The 21156-nt window shown below is 51.3% G+C and overlaps 1 protein-coding gene across 1 annotated transcript in view; it reads right to left on the minus strand.

The window, feature by feature from the left end:
* Nucleotides 1–17290, minus strand: part of ERCC2 (ERCC excision repair 2, TFIIH core complex helicase subunit) — a 28339-nt gene extending 11049 nt beyond the window's left edge. The window contains exons 1-21 of the mRNA XM_073638046.1: nucleotides 17123–17290; nucleotides 14716–14815; nucleotides 14325–14402; nucleotides 10511–10573; nucleotides 10324–10437; nucleotides 10133–10249; nucleotides 9924–10040; nucleotides 9729–9852; nucleotides 9564–9660; nucleotides 9258–9391; nucleotides 7367–7535; nucleotides 7039–7157; nucleotides 6891–6960; nucleotides 6586–6655; nucleotides 6403–6504; nucleotides 6239–6302; nucleotides 6051–6172; nucleotides 5870–5962; nucleotides 5731–5803; nucleotides 5494–5564; nucleotides 5273–5416 (exon numbers count right to left, since the gene is read on the minus strand). Coding sequence (XP_073494147.1) covers nucleotides 5273–5416; nucleotides 5494–5564; nucleotides 5731–5803; nucleotides 5870–5962; nucleotides 6051–6172; nucleotides 6239–6302; nucleotides 6403–6504; nucleotides 6586–6655; nucleotides 6891–6960; nucleotides 7039–7157; nucleotides 7367–7535; nucleotides 9258–9391; nucleotides 9564–9660; nucleotides 9729–9852; nucleotides 9924–10040; nucleotides 10133–10249; nucleotides 10324–10437; nucleotides 10511–10573; nucleotides 14325–14402; nucleotides 14716–14815; nucleotides 17123–17127 — 2046 coding nt within the window. The 5' untranslated portion in view covers nucleotides 17128–17290. The remainder of the gene's footprint in view (nucleotides 1–5272; nucleotides 5417–5493; nucleotides 5565–5730; nucleotides 5804–5869; nucleotides 5963–6050; nucleotides 6173–6238; nucleotides 6303–6402; nucleotides 6505–6585; nucleotides 6656–6890; nucleotides 6961–7038; nucleotides 7158–7366; nucleotides 7536–9257; nucleotides 9392–9563; nucleotides 9661–9728; nucleotides 9853–9923; nucleotides 10041–10132; nucleotides 10250–10323; nucleotides 10438–10510; nucleotides 10574–14324; nucleotides 14403–14715; nucleotides 14816–17122) is intronic.
* Between the last annotated feature and the right edge of the window lie 3866 nt (nucleotides 17291–21156).

The raw sequence follows: 21156 nt of genomic DNA on the forward strand, positions 1-21156 counted from the left end.
TATCACATGTACACCTGGACGGAGCCTGCCCTGTCAGCAGCTATATCACATGTACACCAGGGCGGAGCCTGTCCTGTCAGCAGCTATATGACATGTACACCTGGGCGGAGCCTGCCCTGTCAGCAGCTATATCACATGTACACCAGGGCGGAGCCTGCCCTGTCAGCAACTATATCACATGTACACCTGGACGGAGCCTGCCCTGTCAGCAGCTATAGCACATGTACACCAGGGAGGAGCCTGTCCTGTCAGCAGCTATATCACATGTACACCAGGGCGGAGCCTGCCCTGTCAGCAGCTATATCACATGTACACCAGTGCGGAGCCTGTCCTGTCAGCAGCTATATCACATGTACACCAGTGCGGAGCCTGCCCTGTCAGCAGCTATAGCACATGTACACCAGGGCGGAGCCTGCCCTGTCAGCAGCTATAGCACATGTACACCAGGGCGGAGCCTGTCCTGTCAGCAGCTATATCACATGTACACCAGTGCAGAGCCTGTCCTGTCAGCAGCTATAGCACATGTACACCAGGGCGGAGACTGTCCTGTCAGCAGCTATAGCACATGTACACCAGGGAGGAGCCTGTCCTGTCAGCAGCTATATCACATGTACACCAGTGCAGAGCCTGTCCTGTCAGCAGCTATAGCACATGTACACCAGGGCGGAGCCTGTCCTGTCAGCAGCCATATCACGTGTACACCAGTGCAGAGCCTGTCTTGTCAGCAGCTATAGCACATGTACACCAGGGCGGAGACTGTCCTGTCAGCAGCTATATCACATGTACACCAGGGAGGAGCCTGTCCTGTCAGCAGCTATATCACATGTACACCAGGGCAGAGCCTGTCCTGTCAGCAGCTATATCACATGTACACCAGGGCGGAGCCTGCCCTGTCAGCAGCTATATCACATGTACACCAGTGCAGAGCCTGTCCTGTCAGCAGCTATATCACATGTACACCAGGGCGGAGCCTGCCCTGTCAGCAGCTATATCACATGAACACCAGTGCAGAGCCTGTCCTGTCAGCAGCTATAGCACATGTACACCAGGGCGGAGACTGTCCTGTCAGCAGCTATAGCACATGTACACCAGGGAGGAGCCTGTCCTGTCAGCAGCTATATCACATGTACACCAGGGCGGAGCCTGTCCTGTCAGCAGCTATAGCACATGTACACCAGGGCGGAGCCTGTCCTGTCAGCAGCTATATCACATGTACACCAGTGCACAGCCTGTCCTGTCAGCAGCTATATCACATGTACACCAGGGCGGAGCCTGCCCTGTCAGCAGCTATATCACATGTACACCAGTGCGGAGCCTGCCCTGTCAGCAGCTATATCACATGTACACCAGTGCAGAGCCTGTCCTGTCAGCAGCTATAGCACATGTACACCAGTGCAGAGCCTGTCCTGTCAGCAGCTATAGCACATGTACAACAGGGCGGAGACTGTCCTGTCAGCAGCTATAGCACATGTACACCAGGGAGGAGCCTGTCCTGTCAGCAGCTATAGCACATGTACACCAGTGCGGAGCCTGTCCTGTCAGCAGCTATAGCACATGTACACCAGGGCGGAGCCTGTCCTGTCAGCAGCTATATGACATGTACACCTGGGCGGAGCCTGCCCTGTCAGCAGCTATATCACATGTACACCAGGGCGGAGCCTGCCCTGTCAGCAACTATATCACATGTACACCTGGACGGAGCCTGCCCTGTCAGCAGCTATAGCACATGTACACCAGGGAGGAGCCTGTCCTGTCAGCAGCTATATCACATGTACACCAGGGCGGAGCCTGCCCTGTCAGCAGCTATATCACATGTACACCAGTGCGGAGCCTGTCCTGTCAGCAGCTATATCACATGTACACCAGTGCGGAGCCTGCCCTGTCAGCAGCTATAGCACATGTACACCAGGGCGGAGCCTGCCCTGTCAGCAGCTATAGCACATGTACACCAGGGCGGAGCCTGTCCTGTCAGCAGCTATATCACATGTACACCAGTGCAGAGCCTGTCCTGTCAGCAGCTATAGCACATGTACACCAGGGCGGAGACTGTCCTGTCAGCAGCTATAGCACATGTACACCAGGGAGGAGCCTGTCCTGTCAGCAGCTATATCACATGTACACCAGTGCAGAGCCTGTCCTGTCAGCAGCTATAGCACATGTACACCAGGGCGGAGCCTGTCCTGTCAGCAGCCATATCACGTGTACACCAGTGCAGAGCCTGTCTTGTCAGCAGCTATAGCACATGTACACCAGGGCGGAGACTGTCCTGTCAGCAGCTATATCACATGTACACCAGGGAGGAGCCTGTCCTGTCAGCAGCTATATCACATGTACACCAGGGCAGAGCCTGTCCTGTCAGCAGCTATATCACATGTACACCAGGGCGGAGCCTGCCCTGTCAGCAGCTATATCACATGTACACCAGTGCAGAGCCTGTCCTGTCAGCAGCTATATCACATGTACACCAGGGCGGAGCCTGCCCTGTCAGCAGCTATATCACATGAACACCAGTGCAGAGCCTGTCCTGTCAGCAGCTATAGCACATGTACACCAGGGCGGAGACTGTCCTGTCAGCAGCTATAGCACATGTACACCAGGGAGGAGCCTGTCCTGTCAGCAGCTATATCACATGTACACCAGGGCGGAGCCTGTCCTGTCAGCAGCTATAGCACATGTACACCAGGGCGGAGCCTGTCCTGTCAGCAGCTATATCACATGTACACCAGTGCACAGCCTGTCCTGTCAGCAGCTATATCACATGTACACCAGGGCGGAGCCTGCCCTGTCAGCAGCTATATCACATGTACACCAGTGCGGAGCCTGCCCTGTCAGCAGCTATATCACATGTACACCAGTGCAGAGCCTGTCCTGTCAGCAGCTATAGCACATGTACACCAGTGCAGAGCCTGTCCTGTCAGCAGCTATAGCACATGTACAACAGGGCGGAGACTGTCCTGTCAGCAGCTATAGCACATGTACACCAGGGAGGAGCCTGTCCTGTCAGCAGCTATATCACATGTACACCAGTGCGGAGCCTGTCCTGTCAGCAGCTATAGCACATGTACACCAGGGCGGAGCCTGTCCTGTCAGCAGCTATATCACATGTACACCAGTGCAGAGCCTGTCCTGTCAGCAGCTATATCACATGTACACCAGTGCAGAGCCTGTCCTGTCAGCAGCTATAGCACATGTACACCAGGGCGGAGACTGTCCTGTCAGCAGCTATAGCACATGTACACCAGGGCAGAGCCTGTCCTGTCAGCAGCTATATCACATGTACACCAGGGCGGAGCCTGTCCTGTCAGCAGCTATAGCACATGTACACCAGGGCGGAGACTGTCCTGTCAGCAGCTATAGCACATGTACACCAGTGCAGAGCCTGTCCTGTCAGCAGCTATAGCACATGTACACCAGTGCAGAGCCTGTCCTGTCAGCAGCTATAGCACATGTACACCAGGGCGGAGACTGTCCTGTCAGCAGCTATAGCACATGTACACCAGGGCAGAGCCTGTCCTGTCAGCAGCTATATCACATGTACACCAGTGCAGAGCCTGTCCTGTCAGCAGCTATAGCACATGTACACCAGGGCGGAGACTGTCCTGTCAGCAGCTATAGCACATGTACACCAGGGCAGAGCCTGTCCTGTCAGCAGCTATATCACATGTACACCAGTGCGGAGCCTGCCCTGTCAGCAGCTATATCACATGTACACCAGGGCGGAGACTGTCCTGTCAGCAGCTATAGCACATGTACACCAGTGCGGAGCCTGCCCTGTCAGCAACTATATCACATGTACACCAGTGCAGAGCCTGTCCTGTCAGCAGCTATAGCACATGTACACCAGGGCGGAGACTGTCCTGTCAGCAGCTATAGCACATGTACACCAGTGCGGAGCCTGCCCTGTCAGCAGCTATAGCACATGTACACCAGTGCGGAGCCTGCCCTGTCAGCAGCTATAGCACATGTACACCAGGGCGGAGCCTGTCCTGTCAGCAGCTATAGCACATGTACACCAGGGCGGAGACTGTCCTGTCAGCAGCTATAGCACATGTACACCAGGGCAGAGCCTGTCCTGTCAGCAGCTATATCACATGTACACCAGGGCGGAGCCTGCCCTGTCAGCAGCTATATCACATGTACACCAGGGCGGAGCCTGCCCTGTCAGCAGCTATATCACATGTACACCAGGGCGGAGACTGTCCTGTCAGCAGCTATATCACATGTACACCAGTGCAGAGCCTGTCCTGTCAGCAGCTATAGCACATGTACACCAGGGCGGAGACTGTCCTGTCAGCAGCTATAGCACATGTACACCAGTGCGGAGCCTGTCCTGTCAGCAGCTATAGCACATGTACACCAGTGCGGAGCCTGCCCTGTCAGCAGCTATAGCACATGTACACCAGGGCGGAGCCTGTCCTGTCAGCAGCTATAGCACATGTACACCAGGGCGGAGACTGTCCTGTCAGCAGCTATAGCACATGTACACCAGGGCAGAGCCTGTCCTGTCAGCAGCTATATCACATGTACACCAGGGCGGAGCCTGCCCTGTCAGCAGCTATATCACATGTACACCAGTGCAGAGCCTGTCCTGTCAGCAGCTATATCACATGTACACCAGGGCGGAGCCTGCCCTGTCAGCAGCTATATCACATGTACACCAGTGCAGAGCCTGTCCTGTCAGCAGCTATATCACATGTACACCAGGGCGGAGCCTGCCCTGTCAGCAGCTATATCACATGTACACCAGGGCGGAGACTGTCCTGTCAGCAGCTATAGCACATGTACACCAGTGCGGAGCCTGCCCTGTCAGCAACTATATCACATGTACACCAGTGCAGAGCCTGTCCTGTCAGCAGCTATAGCACATGTACACCAGGGCGGAGACTGTCCTGTCAGCAGCTATAGCACATGTACACCAGTGCGGAGCCTGCCCTGTCAGCAGCTATAGCACATGTACACCAGTGCAGAGCCTGTCCTGTCAGCAGCTATAGCACATGTACACCAGGGCGGAGACTGTCCTGTCAGCAGCTATAGCACATGTACACCAGTGCGGAGCCTGTCCTGTCAGCAGCTATAGCACATGTACACCAGTGCGGAGCCTGCCCTGTCAGCAGCTATAGCACATGTACACCAGTGCGGAGCCTGCCCTGTCAGCAGCCACATAACATGCCATTGTTTAGTACAGCAGGGCGGTGTGTCCGCACCAGTCTATCTGCATTTTACACCAAATTAGGAATAACGGATCAGTCACCAGCAGGAGGGATCTCATCACCTTATCAGCAAACAGCATGATCCCATAGTCCGTCTTCCCGCGGATCGCTCGGCCCACGCACTGCGCCGCGTGTCTCATTGCATCGAACGTCAGGAAATCATTCTCCCGCAGGTGGAACTGGTCTCGCAGGAACTGGAGGCGAGCCTGGAGGACGAGAGGGGAGGAGAGGAGACGTCACACCGCGCGAGGAGGAGCCATCAGCCGAGGGTCCGAGCACGCACCTTCAGGATCCGGCTCTGGGTGTAGACGTACGGGACCCCGAACATGATCACAGCTCGGCCATAATGGTGGACTGTAGAGGAGGAGCAGATACAGGGTCACGTGACATAATACAGAGGCCCTCAGTCACGTGACGCAATACTGAGGGCCCCCCGGTCACGTGACGCAATACGGAGGGCCCCCCGGTCACGTGATGCAATACGGAGGCTCTGATCACATGACATCCATCTACCACTCACCGAAATCAATTCCTTCAGAGACTTTTCCCCGAGCGACAGACAGTAGGATGGCTCCCCGTCCGTTCTCACAGGCCTGGAATGATAAGGGAAGGTGAGAAGCTGGGCCCCTTTGGAGTGTCGGGCCCTGTCACAGCCTCACCTCCTGATACTTCTCCAGGGCCACACTGGTCTCGGCCCCGTCCTGGGTCTCTATGAAGATCAGCTTGTTCCTCTGGATGTTCTCCAGGATTCCCTGGTGGGACACGATGGATGGCGATAATGGTGAGGGACCCTCACTGACCCCGGGGGTCTCCCGGCCCCGCACATAAGGAGGCACCTACCTGCTCATACCACGAGGCCACGATGTTCTCCATATACTGGTAACTGGTGAAAAATCCCACTATCCCGTCAGGGACCACAGCGGACATCTCCAGGAGAAGGTTCCCATAATTCCGCATGACGGCTGTGGGGTCAGAGGTCAGTCACGTGACGCAGCGCGACCATGGAGACACAAGACACAATCTCTTACCCAGATCCTCCCTCGTCTCAAACTTGGAGCTCATGGCGACTTGGTCGTTTCCTCGGGCGACGACCTGCGGAGATGGTACAGAGGTTTCCACCATGGTCTGGTTGCCATGGTTACTGCCCTTCCTGGCGTGGCCCTCCTCTCTCACCACGTGACGCACTTCTTACCATTGGACACAGGCAGACTCGGGCCAATGTCATAGTGAAAGTTGCCATGGTTACAGGCCGGAAGTCTAGGATTTTAGGGTAGATGTCCAGTGGGGAGAGAGTCTGCGGGAGACAGGAGTTACGGTGAGGCTGCGCACGTGCGCTGGGGTGCGGAGCAGAGGGAGGTAGGCGAGCGCCTCGTACCCCAGATGTGATGATGACAGACTGAAACCTCTGGAACACCGGCTTTATAGCGAGCGACGAGTCCAGGCAGCTGCGGGCAAAAAGAGGGAACGTGAGAGATGTCACCCACTGCGGAGACCACGGGGGCTCCGGTCCGTACAGGGGGCCGGGAGAGGAAGCAAAGACCTAAGGATCAAGTCAGGAAAGAGCAGCAGCCAAAAGACAGACAATACCCCCCCCCCCGCAGCCAACCGGTGCCCCCGAGTCCTGACAACTGCACCCCCTCGCCAGCTGACCGGTAACAGGAGGCAACAGGCGGCGGTCACCTGAAGTGTAACACGGGGTTACTGATCGTTGGTGTCCGGTCTTCAAATGGCTCAATGATGATCATAAAACCTGAGGGGACAAAGATCCAAGTGTGAGGGGCACAGGCGAGGCAAATATTGGGGGACGGGCTGGAACCCGGACTCTCACCTTTGGTGTACGTGCTGACGAGCGTGGCAAAGTTAGTGATGAGGATGAGAGGAGACAGGTCCGTGATGTCTGCAATCTCCAGGGTCCGTGTGAGTGAGCGTAGCCGCTCCGCGCAGAACCTACAGCATCGGAGACAGCTGATTATGGGAACGAGGACGAGGGAACAAGTAGGAACACGTGGGAGGACGCAGGAGTGGAGGGTCAAGGACAGAGGTCAGATTGTCATTTCCATGAGGAACAACCCAATGTTATATGGTCATGTTCAGAAGGGACCTTTGCTGATCTCACGGGCTGATCCCAAGCATCATGACACAACGGACCTCCTCACCTCATCGGCTTCCTTTCAATGCAGACTTTCTCATAAAGGTCGCGCAGAAAGGCGGCCGGGCCCTCCTGGGTCACATGTCCTGAACGCAGACGAGACTTGACATAGCCGATTAAACGTCGCAGGAAGCCCAGGAAGTGCAGAGCATTGCGGATACAACCGGGCACGGCCTCTGCCAGAGAAATGAGCATGACCTCACATTGTGAATATACAGTGGTGTGAAAAAGTGTTTGCCCCCTTCCTGATTTCTTATTTTTTTGCATGTTTGTCACACTTAAATGTTTCAGATCACAAAACAAATGTAAATATTATTAGGCAATAATAACACAAGTAACCACAAAATGCAGTTTTGAAATAAAGGTCTTTATTATTAAAGAAAAAAGAAATCCAAACCTACAGGGCCCTGTGTGAAAAAGTGATTGCCCACCAAAACCGAATAACTGGTTGGGCCCTTAGCAGTAACAACTGCAATCAAGCGTTTGTGATAACAGGCAATGAGTGTTTACAACGCTCTGGAGGAATTTTTGCCGCTCATCTTTGCAAAATTGTTGTAATTCTGCCACATTGGAGGGTTTCCGAGCATAAACCGCCTTTTTAAGGTCCGGCCACAGCATCTCAGTCGGATTAAGGTCAGGACTTTGACGAGGCCACTCCAAAGTCTTAATTTTGTTTTTCTTAAGCCATTCAGAGGTGTACTTGCTGGTGTGTTTTGGATCATTGTCCTGCTGCATAACCCAAGTGCGCTTCAGTTTGAGGTTACGAACAGATGGCCGGACATTCTCCTTCAGGATTTTTTGGTAGACAGCAGAATTCATGGCTCCGTTTACCACAGCAAGTCCTGAAGCAGCAAAACATCCCCAGATCATCACACTACCACCACCATATTTTACTGTTGGCATGATGTTCCTTTTCTGAAATGCTGTGTTACTTCTACACCAGATGTAATGGGACATACACCTTCCAAAAAGTTCAATTTTTGTCTCACCAGGACACAGAGTATTCTCCTAAAAGTCTTGGCGATCATCAAGATGTTTTCTGGCAAAACTGAAAAAAGACTTTATGTTCTTTTTGCTCAGTAGAGGTTTTCATCTTGGAACTCTGCCATTTTTGCCCACTTTCTTTTTTATGAAGTCATGAACACTGACCTTAACTGAGGCAAGTGAGGCCTGCAGTTCTTTGGATGTTGTTGTGGGGTCTTTTGTGACCTCTTGGATGAGTTGTCGCTGCGCTCTTAGGGTAATTTTGGTCGGCCGGCCACTCCTGGGAAGGTTCAGCACTGTTCCATGTTTTCGCCATTTGTGGATAATGGCTCTCCCTGTGGTTCGCTGGAGTCCCAAAGCTTTAGAAATGGCTTTATAACCTTTTCCAGATTGATAGATCTCAATTACTCAGTTTCTCATTTGTTCCTGAATTTCTTTGGATCGCAGCATGATGTCTAGCTTTTGAGGATCTTTAGGTCTACTTCACTTTGTCAGGCAGGTCCTATTTAAGTGATTTCTTGATTGAGAACATGTGTGGCAGTAATCAGGCCTGTGTGTGGTGAGGGAAACTGAACTCAGCTTCCCAAATATGTGATAAATCACAGTTAATTTATGTTTTAAGTGGGGAGGGGGCAATCACTTTATCACACAGGACCCTGTAGGTTTCGATTTATTTTTCCCTTAATAATAAAAACCTTCATTTAAAAACTGCATTTTGTGTTATCTTTGTTTTATATTTAAATTTGTTTTGTGATCTGAAACATTTAAGTGTGATAAACCTGCAAAAGAATAATAAATCAGGAAGGGGGCAAACACTTTTTCACACCACTGTAGATCTTCAGGAAGTAAAGACCCTCACACCACTGTGCACGCCGCCGTATACAGCTGTATATAGTCACCCCCACCCACCTCACCTTGCAGGATCTCATCCGGCAGGACAGGATTCGCCAGATAAACATCCGTCTCACGGGCGACCGTGGCCTCGCGCAGACCCTCCACCAACCGGGCGTATTCTTGTTTGAGTTTCTGCTCATCAGTTTCTTTAATCCTAAAAGTAAACCAGAGACTCAGAGAGACCCCTCAGCGATCCCCATTACCCTCCTCACCTCCTCCATTAACTCTTTGCCTCGTTCACCCCACTATGACCGTCCACCTCAGCCACTTCGCCATTTACTCCCACATTGCCCCTCACTGCTTGCATGGTGCCCCCGCTTGCTCACTTTTGGATGGCACTGTTCAGGGTGTCGATGTTGTTCTGGCAGCGCTCCAGGGTGCGGCGTGTGATGGTGACGCTCATGGAGTCGATGCAGACATTATCTACGGAGGAGGCAGGAAGGTTTAATGAGGATCACAATGAGGCAGATAGACAAGAAGATCCAACTCACCGATGTTATGAGCCTCATCAAAAACAACCACAGATTTCTTCGCCAGCTCCCGGGACACCTGATCGGCGATCTTGGGATCCAGAAGGTAATGATAACTGTACACGATGACATTGCACTGAGACAGCTGATGGGAGACAGACAGGATGAGCAGAGGTCCGGAGGGGCTGCACGGGACACCCAGAACCTCATACTCACAGCATGGCGGGCCAGGTAGTATGGACACCACCCGCGCTGCCTCCCCAGAGTCCGGAGGTCATCAAGATTGTAAATCCCGGGGGGAAGTGGAGACTCCCTGCCGATCGCATCAAACTCCTGCGGGCAAGGAAGAGTAAATGTGCTGCCCGAGAGCCAAGACTTCATCTCCAACCAACCCGAACCCCGGCCTCCTCCAACCTCCATCTTACCTCATAGAAGCGGCAGGAGGGGATGTTGGGGTCTCGCTGCCTCTGTGCCCTCACAAAGGAAGCCGTGAGGCTGTGGCATCGCCCATCAATCTCTTTACCAAACCGGAGAGCGCTGACCTATAAAGAGAAGAACATGGAGTAACGAGGAGAGGGAGAGGGAGCGGCCGGAAGCACCAGGAGCGAACACCCACCTCCGGGTTCACACACAGATTACGTCTGGAGCTCAGAGCCAAAGCCAAGAAATTCAGCTTCTCCCCTGTCTGGGCCTGTATGTAGTCCGTCAGCTTCCGGAGCTCCTCCACCACCTGCAAACAGTGACCATGTCAAGAGTGAGACGACCAACATTGTCCAGGCATGGCGGCCATTGCCGGTCCTCACCTTCTCTATCTCTGGGACGGTCCGCGAGCAGTAGACCAGCTTGGTCACTTCCAAAGGATACGTCTAGAAAGCAACATCAGACATTCAGAAAAGAAGCAAGCACATGGGCCCCATCCTTGTCACAGAAGGATAAGGAGGGGCCCGATACCCATTATGCACTCAGTGTAAGAACACACAGAGGGATGCGGAGAGGACCAATACCCATCATACATTCAGTATACAGTGCACACAGAGAGATAAGAAGGGGCACGATACCCATCATACATTCAGTATACAGAGCACACAGAGGGATGAGGAGGAGCCAGTACCTATCATACATTCAGTACATAGAGCACACAGAGGGATGAGGAGGAGCCAGTACCTATCATACATTCAGTATACAGAGCACACAGAGGGATGAGGAGGAGCCAGTACCTATCATACATTCAGTATATAATGCACACAGAGAGATAAGGAAGGGCCCAATACAGATCATACATTCTGTATTTAGTGCACACAGAGGGATGAGGGTCTGTTACCCATCATACATTCAGTATACAGTGCACACAGAGAGATAAGGAAGGGCATGATACCTATCATACATTCAGTATATAGTGCACACAGAGGAATGAGGAGGGGCACGATACCTATCATACATTCAGTATATAGTGCACACAGAGGAATGAGGAGGGGCACGATACCTATCATACATTCTGTATACAGTTCACACAGAGGGATGAGGAGGGTCCTGGTACATATACATTCAGTATATAGTGCACATAGAGGGATGAGGAGGAGCCAGTACATATCATACATTCAGTATATAGTGCACACAGAGAGATAAGGAGGAGCCAGTACCTATCATACATTCAGTATATAGTGCACACAGAGAGATAAGGAGGGGTACAATACAGATCATACATTCAGTATATAGTGCACACAGAGGGATGAGGAGGGTCTGGTACCTATCATACATTCAGTATACAGTGCACACAGAGAGATAAGGAGGGGCACGATACCTATCATACATTCAGTACATAGTGCACACAGAGAGATGAGGAGGAGCCAGTACCTATCATGCATTCAGCATATAGAGCACACAGAGGGATGAGCAGGGGCTGGTACCTATCATACATTCAGTATATAGTGCACACAGAGGGATGAGGAGGGCCCGGTACCTATCATACATTCAGTATATAGTGCACACAGAGGGATGAGGAGGGCCCGGTACCTATCATACATTCAGTATACAGTGCACACAGAGGGATGAGGAAGGGCACAATACAGATCATACATTCTGTATTTAGTGCACATAGAGGGATGAGGGTCTGGTACCTATCATACTTTCAGTATACAGTGCACACAGAGAGATAAGGAAGGGCACGATACCTATCATACATTCAGTATATAGTGCACACAGAGGAATGAGGAGGGGCACAATACCTATCATACATTCAGTATATAGTGCACACAGAGGAATGAGGAGGGGCACGATACCTATTATACATTCTGTATACAGTGCACACAGAGGGATGAGGAGGGTCCTGGTACATATCATACATTCAGTATATAGTGCACACAGAGGGATGAAGAGGAGCCAGTACCTATCATACATTCAGGATATAGTGCACACAGAGAGATAAGGAGGGGTACAATACAGATCATACATTCAGTATATAGTGCACACAGAGGGATGAGGAGGGGCACGATACCTATCATACATTCAGTATACAGAGCACACAGAGGGATGAGGAGGAGCCAGTACCTATCATACATTCAGTATACAGAGCACATAGAGGGATGAGGAGGAGCCAGTACCTATCATAAATTCAGTATACAGAGCACACAGAGGGATGAGGAGGAGCCAGTACCTATCATACATTCAGTATACAGAGCACACAGAGGGATGAGGAGGAGCCAGTACCTAACATACATTCTGTATATAGTGCACACAGGGGGATGAGGAGGAGCCAGTACCGATCATACATGCAGTATATAGTGCACACAGAGAGATGAGGAGGAGCCAGTACCTATCATGCATTCAGCATATAGAGCACACAGAGGGATGAGCAGGGGCTGGTACCTATCATACATTAGCCAGTACCTATCATACATTCAGTATATAGTGCACACAGAGGGATGAGGAGGGCCCGGCACCTATCATACATTCAGTATATAGTGCACACAGAGAGATAAGGAGGAGCCAGTACCTATCATACATTCAGTATACAGTGCACACAGAGGGATGAGGAGGGCCTGGTACCTATCATACATTCAGTATATAGTGCACACAGAGGGATGAGGAGGGCCCGGTACCTATCATACATCCAGTATATAGTGCACACAGAGGGATGAGGAGGGCCCGGTACCTATCATACATCCAGTATATAGTGCACACAGAAGGATGAGGAGGAGCCAGTACCTATCATACATTCAGTATATAGAGCACACAGCGGGATGAGGAGGGCCCAGTACCTATCATACATTCAGTATACAGTGCACACAGAGGGATGAGGAGGAGCCAGTACCTATCATACAGCCAGTATATAGAGCACACAGCGGGATGAGGAGGGCCCAGTACCTATCATACATTCAGTATACAGTGCACACAGAGGGATGAGGAAAAGCCAGTACCTATCATACAGCCAGTATATAGAGCACACAGCGGGATGAGGAGGGCCCAGTACCTATCATACATTCAGTATATAGTGCACACTGAGGGATGAGGAGAAGCTAGTACCTATCATACATTCAGTATATAGTGCACACAGAGGGATGAGGAGAAGCCAGTACTTATCATACATTCAGTATATAGAGCACACAGAGGGATGAGGAGGAGCCAGTACCTATCATACATTCAGTATATAGTGCACACTGAGGGATGAGGAGGAGCCAGTACCTATCATACATTCAGTATATAGAGCACACAGAGGAATGAGCAGGGGCTGGTACCTATCATACATTCAGTATACAGTGCACACATAGGGATGAGGAGGGCCCGGTACCTATCATACATCCAGTATATAGTGCACACAGAGGGATGAGGAGGGCCCGGTACCTATCATACATCCAGTATATAGTGCACACAGAAGGATGAGGAGGAGCCAGTACCTATCATACATTCAGTATACAGTGCACACATAGGGATGAGGAGGGCCCGGTACCTATCATACATCCAGTATATAGTGCACACAGAGGGATGAGGAGGGCCCGGTACCTATCATACATCCAGTATATAGAGCACACAGCGGGATGAGGAGGGCCCAGTACCTATCATACATTCAGTATACAGTGCACACAGAGGGATGAGGAAAAGCCAGTACCTTTCATACATTCAGTATATAGTGCACACAGAGGGATGAGGAGGAGCCAGTACCTATCATACATTCAGTATACAGTGCACACAGAGGGATGAGGAGAAGCCAGTACTTATCATACATTCAGTATATAGAGCACACAGAGGGATGAGGAGGAGCCAGTACCTATCATACATTCAGTATATAGTGCACACAGAGGGATGAGGAGGGCCCGGCACCTATCATACATTCAGTATATAGTGCACACAGAGAGATAAGGAGGAGCCAGTACCTATCATACATTCAGTATATAGTGCACACAGAGGGATGAGGAGGGTCCGGTACCTATCATACATTCAGTACATAGAGCACACAGCGGGATGAGGAGAGCCCGGTACCTATCATACATTCAGTATATAGAGCACACAGCGGGATGAGGAGGGCCCGGTACCTATCATACATTCAGTATACAGTGCACACAGAGGGATGAGGAGGGCCCGGTACCTATCATACACTTAGAGTACAGTACAGACACTAACTCTTTGATAGGCCACAATCAGTGACAGCAGCGACACCGTCTTCCCAGTCCCCGATGGCATCTCCAGGACCCCATGACCCTGCAGGTAAAACACAGGACAAGTGAGGTGTGTGCCTCATCACATGATCACTGGCTCAGCCAATCATATCCGGTATTTATTATATGTGTATTTACTCCGCAGCTCCGTGTAGTAATCATCACTATCCCCAGAGCTGCTCACAATCTAAACTCCCAACGAATGAGAAAGGGAAATAAACGGAGAAAAAGGAGGAAAAACTGAAGAGATGCAGATCATCATCATCATCATCATCATCAATGCACACATCAGTAACGCCATCATCATCATCACTACCTGCGATCTCCGCCACCAAGAATACCCCTCCCCGCATCACCTTGGCATCCAGGGTTCTCTTCAGCTCCAGCATATAGGAGTACTGCTCCGGATAGATGTACTCATAGGGGAAGTGCACCAGCAGCCCCTCAATATTCAGCCTGGAGGGGGGCACAAAGCACATTACTACAGTGTATACAGCTGTATATAGGGTTATACAGAATATAGAGAGCTGTATACAGGGGTATACAGTATATATACAGTATGTACAGCAGTATATAGGGGTATTCAGTATATAATGAGCTGTATATAGGGTATATATTGTAATACAGCTGTATATAAAAGGTATATAGTAGAATAAAGTATATATACAGCTGTATATAGGGGTATACAGTATTTAGAGAGCAGTATGTAGGAGTATACAGTGTATAGAGAGTTGTATATAGGGGTATACAGTATAATACAGCTGTATATAGGGGTATACAGTATAGAGAGAGCTGTATATAGGGGTATACAGTATAATACAGCTGTATATAGGGGTATACAGTATAGAGAGAGCTGTATATAGAGGTATACAGTATAATACAGCTGTATATAGGGGTATACAGTATATAGAGTGCTGTATATAGAGATATACAGTATAATACAGCTGTATATAGGGGTATACAGTATAGAGAGAGCTGTATATAGAGGTATACAGTATAATACAGCTGTATATAGGGGTATACAGTATATAGAGTGCTGTATATAGAGGTATACTGTATAATACAGCTGTATATAGGGGTATACAGTATATAGAGTGCTATATATAGAGGTATACCGTATAATACAGCTGTATATAAGGGTATACAGTATATAGAGAGCTGTTTATAGAGGTATACAGTATAATACAGCGGTATATAGGGGTATAAAGTATATAGAGTGCTGTATATAGAGGTATACAGTATAATACAGCTGTATATAGGGGTATACAGTATATAGAGAGCTGTATATAGAGGTATACAGTATAATACAGCTGTATATAGGGGTATACAGTATATAGGGTGCTGTATATAGAGGTATACCGTATAATACAGCTGTATATAGAGGTATACAGTATATAGAGTGCTGTATATAGAGGTATACCGTATAATACAGCTGTATATAAGGGTATACAGTATATAGAGAGCTGTATATAGAGGTATACAGTATAATACAGCTGTATATAGAGGTATACAGTATATAGAGTGCTGTATATAGAGGTATACCGTATAATACAGCTGTATATAAGGGTATACAGTATATAGAGAGCTGTATATAGAGGTATACAGTATAATACAGCTGTATATAGAGGTATACAGTATATAGAGAGCAGTATATAGGGGTATGCAGTATATAGAGCGCTGTACATAGAGGTATACAGAATAATACAGCTGTATATAGGGGTATACAGTATATAGAGTGCTGTATATAGAGGTATACCGTATAATACAGCTGTATATAAGGGTAAACAGTATATAGAGTGCTGTATATAGAGGTATACTGTATAATACAGCTGTATATAAGGGTATACAGTATATAGAGTGCTGTATATAGAGGTATACCGTATAATACAGCTGTATATAAGGGTATACAGTATATAGAGAGCTGTATATAGAGGTATAACGTATAATACAGCTGTATATAAGGGTATACAGTATATAGAGAGCTGTATATAGAGGTATAACGTATAATACAGCTGTATATAAGGGTATACAGTATATAGAGTGCTGTATATAGAGGTATACCGTATAATACAGCTGTATATAAGGGTATACAGTATATAGAGAGCTGTATATAGAGGTATAACGTATAATACAGCTGTATATAAGGGTATACAGTATATAGAGTGCTGTATATAGAGGTATACCGTATAATACAGCTGTATATAAGGGTATACAGTATATAGAGAGCTGTATATAGAGGTATACCGTATAATACAGCTGTATATAAGGGTATACAGTATATAGAGAGCTGTATATAGAGGTATAACGTATAATACAGCTGTATATAAGGGTATACAGTATATAGAGTGCTGTATATAGAGGTATACCATATAATACAGCTGTATATAAGGGTATACAGTATATAGACTGCTGTATATAGAGGTATACCGTATAATACAGCTGTATATAAGGGTATACAGTATATAGAGTGCTGTATATAGAGGTATACCGTATAATACAGCTGTATATAAGGGTATACAGTATATAGAGTGCTGTATATAGAGGTATACCGTATAATACAGCTGTATATAAGGGTATACAGTATATAGAGAGCTGTATATAGAGGTATACAGTATATAGAGAGCAGTATATAGGGGTATGCAGTATATAGAGCGCTGTACATAGAGGTATACAGAATAATACAGTATATACACAGCTGTATATAGGGGTATGCAGTATATAGAAAGCTGAATCATTTACACATTTTGCAATTTCACCGCTTACTTCATTGCCGCCGATGACTCCGCCTCTATCACACGGGTCACGCCCACCGATATTTCTTTACATTGATTGGCTACTTAGGGGGGCACACACTGGCACGAGATACGCTGTGGGCTCACGGTTGTCCGGTCGCCATTTTTCTTTCTGGCAAGGAAAAAAATAAAACGAGGTGTAGTCATGTGATGCTGCTATGACCTATGACCCATAACCCGGATATAGAACTAATATACGGTCTTCAGAAAAATGGCGGCGAACGTGCCGCAAAGCATGATGGATGCCAGAGTGGTAGTTCTCCAGAGCTAAACCGATTATAAGGGCGGGGAGAAAACAAGTTAAACCAAATACTTTAGCGGGGGTAAACAAGGGCTAAACCGATTATAAGGGCGGGGGGCAGAGCTCGCGGCTGGAGGTGAGTGCAGGCAGATTGTGGGGCAGAAGCTGCACAAATTCTTTCCCAAAATCCACTAGAAACACGTACAAGCTCATACATTGTTTTCAATAAGATTTGTTCCCGTTGATGCGGCTTCATTGTATATTTTCTTTGTTATTTTAACATGGTTTTGAAAATGTCACGTTATAGGCACATTTTCTTGTCAGATTCCAACCTGCCACGTACAGATCCCCACCACACAACCGGACCTGCCGCTTACAGCTCCCCACCACACAACCGGACCTGCCGCTTACAGCTCCCCACCACACAACCGGACCTGCCGCTTACAGCTCCCCACCACACAACCGGACCTGCCGCTTACAGCTCCCCACCACACAACCGGACCTGCCGCTTACAGCTCCCCACCACACAACCAGACCTGCCGCTTACAGATCCCCACCACACAACCGGACCTGCCGCTTACAGCTCCCCACCACACAACCGGACCTGCCGCTTACAGCTCCCCACCACACAACCGGACCTGCCGCTTACAGCTCCCCACCACACAACCGGACCTGCCGCTTACAGATCCCCACCACACAACCGGACCTGCCGCTTACAGCTCCCCACCACACAACCGGACCTGCCGCTTACAGCTCCCCACCACACAACCGGACCTGCCGCTTACAGCTCCCCACCACACAACCAGACCTGCCGCTTACAGCTCCCCACCACACAACCAGACCTGCCGCTTACAGATCCCCACCACACAACCGGACCTGCCGCTTACAGCTCCCCACCACACAACCGGACCTGCCGCTTACAGCTCCCCACCACACAACCGGACCTGCCGCTTACAGCTTCCCACCACACAACCGGACCTGCCACGTACAGCTCCCCCCCACACACAACCAGACCTGCCACGTACAGCTCCCCACCACACAACCGGACCTGCCGCTTACAGCTCCCCACCACACAACCGGACCTGCCGCTTACAGCTCCCCACCACACAACCGGACCTGCCGCTTACAGCTCCCCACCACACAACCGGACCTGCCACGTACAGCTCCCCCCCACACAACCGGACCTGCCGCGTACAGCTCCCCACCACACAACTGGACCTGCCACTTACAGCTCCCCACCACACAACCACACCTGCCACGTACAGCTCCCCACCACACAACCACACCTGCCACGTACAGCTCCCCACCACACAAACGGACCTGCCACATACAGCTCCCCATCACACAAACGGACCTGCCACGTACAGCTCCCCACGACACAACCAGACCTGCCACGTACAGCTCCCCACCACACAACCTGTCCTGCCACGTACAGCTCCCCCCCACACACAACCAGACCTGCCACGTACAGCTCCCCACCACACAACCGGACCTGCGGCTTACAGCTCCCCACCACACAACCAGACCTGCCACGTACAGCTCCCCACCACACAACCAGACCTGCCACGTACAGCTCCCCACCACACAACCGGACCTGCCACGTACAGCTCCCCCCCACACAACCGGACCTGCCGCGTACAGCTCCCCACCACACAACCGGACCTGCCACGTACAGCTCCCCACCACACAACCGGACCTGCCACGTACAGCCCACCACACAACCGGACCTGCCACGTACAGCTCCCCACCACACAAACGGACCTGCCACGTACAGCTCCCCACCACACAAACGGACCTGCCACGTACAGCTCCCCATCACACAAACGGACCTGCCACGTACAGCTCCCCACGACACAACCAGACCTGCCACGTACAGCTCCCCACCACACAACCTGTCCTGCCACGTACAGCTCCCCCCCACACACAACCAGACCTGCCACGTACAGCTCCCCACCACACAACCGGACCTGCAGCTTACAGCTCCCCACCACACAACCAGACCTGCCACGTACAGCTCCCCACCACACAACCGGACCTGCCACGTACAGCTCCCCCCCACACAACCGGACCTGCCGCGTACAGCTCCCCACCACACAACCGGACCTGCCACGTACAGCTCCCCACCACACAACCGGACCTGCCACGTACAGCCCACCACACAACCGGACCTGCCACGTACAGCTCCCCACCACACAAACGGACCTGCCACGTACAGCTCCCCACCACACAAACGGACCTGCCACGTACAGCTCCCCACCACACAACCGGACCTGCCACGTACAGCTCCCCCCCACACACAACCAGACCTGCCACGTACAGCTCCCCACCACACAACCGGACCTGCTGCTTACAGCTCCCCACCACACAACCAGACCTGCCACGTACAGCTCCCCAGCACACAACCGGACCTGCCACGTACAGCCGCCCCCCACACAACCGGACCTGCCGCGTACAGCTCCCCACCACACAACCGGACCTGCCACGTACAGCTCCCCACCACACAACCGGACCTGCCACGTACAGCTCCCCACCACACAACCGGACCTGCCGCTTACAGCTCCCCACCACACAACCGGACCTGCCGCTTACAGCTCCCCACCACACAACCAGACCTGCCACGTACAGCTCCCCACCACACAACCGGACCTGCCGCTTACAGCTCCCCACCACACAACCAGACCTGCCACGTACAGCTCCCCACCACACAAACGGACCTGCCACGTACAGCTCCCCACCACACAAACGGACCTGCCACGTACAGCCCCCCACACACACAACCAGACCTGCGGCGTACAGCTCCCCCCCACACAACCGGACCTGCCACTTACAGCTCCCCACCACACAACCGGACCTGCCACGTACAGCTCCCCACCACACAAACGGACCTGCCACGTACAGCTCCCCACCACACAAACGGACCTGCCACGTACAGCTCCCCCCCACACAACCGGACCTGCCACGTACAGCTCCCCCCCACACAACCGGACCTGCCGCGTACAGCACCCCACCACACAACCGGACCTGCCGCGTACAGCACCTCACCACACAACCGGACCTGCCGCGTACAGCACCCCACCACACAACCGGACCTGCCGCGTACAGCTCCCCACAACACATCCGGACCTACCGCGTACAGCTCCCCACCACACAACCGGACCTCCCGCGTACAGCTCCCCACAACCCAACCGGACCTGCCGCGTACAGCTCCCCACAACACAACCGGACCTCCCACGTACAGCTCCCCACAACACAACCGGACCTGCCACGTACAGCTCCCCACAACACAACCGGACCTCCCACGTACAGCTCCCCACAACACAACCGGACCTGCCACGTACAGCTCCCCACCACACAAACGGACCTGCCACATACAGCTCCCCACCACACAAACGGACCTGCCACGTACAGCTCCCCCCCACACAACCGGACCTGCCACGTACAGCTCCCCCCCACACAACCGGACCTGCCACGTACAGCTCCCCCACACACAACCGGACCTGCCGCGTACAGCACCCCACCACACAACAGGACCTGCCGCGTACAGCACCCCACCACACAACTTGACCTGCCGCATACAGCACCCCACCACACAACCGGACCTGCCGCGTACAGCTCCCCACAACACAACCGGACCTGCCGCGTACAGCTCCCCACCACACAACCGGACCTCCCGCGTACAGCTCCCCACAACCCAACCGGACCTGCCGCGTACAGCTCCCCACAACACAACCGGACCTCCCGCGTACAGCTCCCCACAACACAAC

Source organism: Phyllobates terribilis, unplaced genomic scaffold (genome assembly GCF_046119375.1).
Source record: "Phyllobates terribilis strain yellow unplaced genomic scaffold, ASM4611937v1 Scaffold_7__3_contigs__length_470593459, whole genome shotgun sequence".
NCBI lineage: Eukaryota > Metazoa > Chordata > Amphibia > Anura > Dendrobatidae > Phyllobates > Phyllobates terribilis.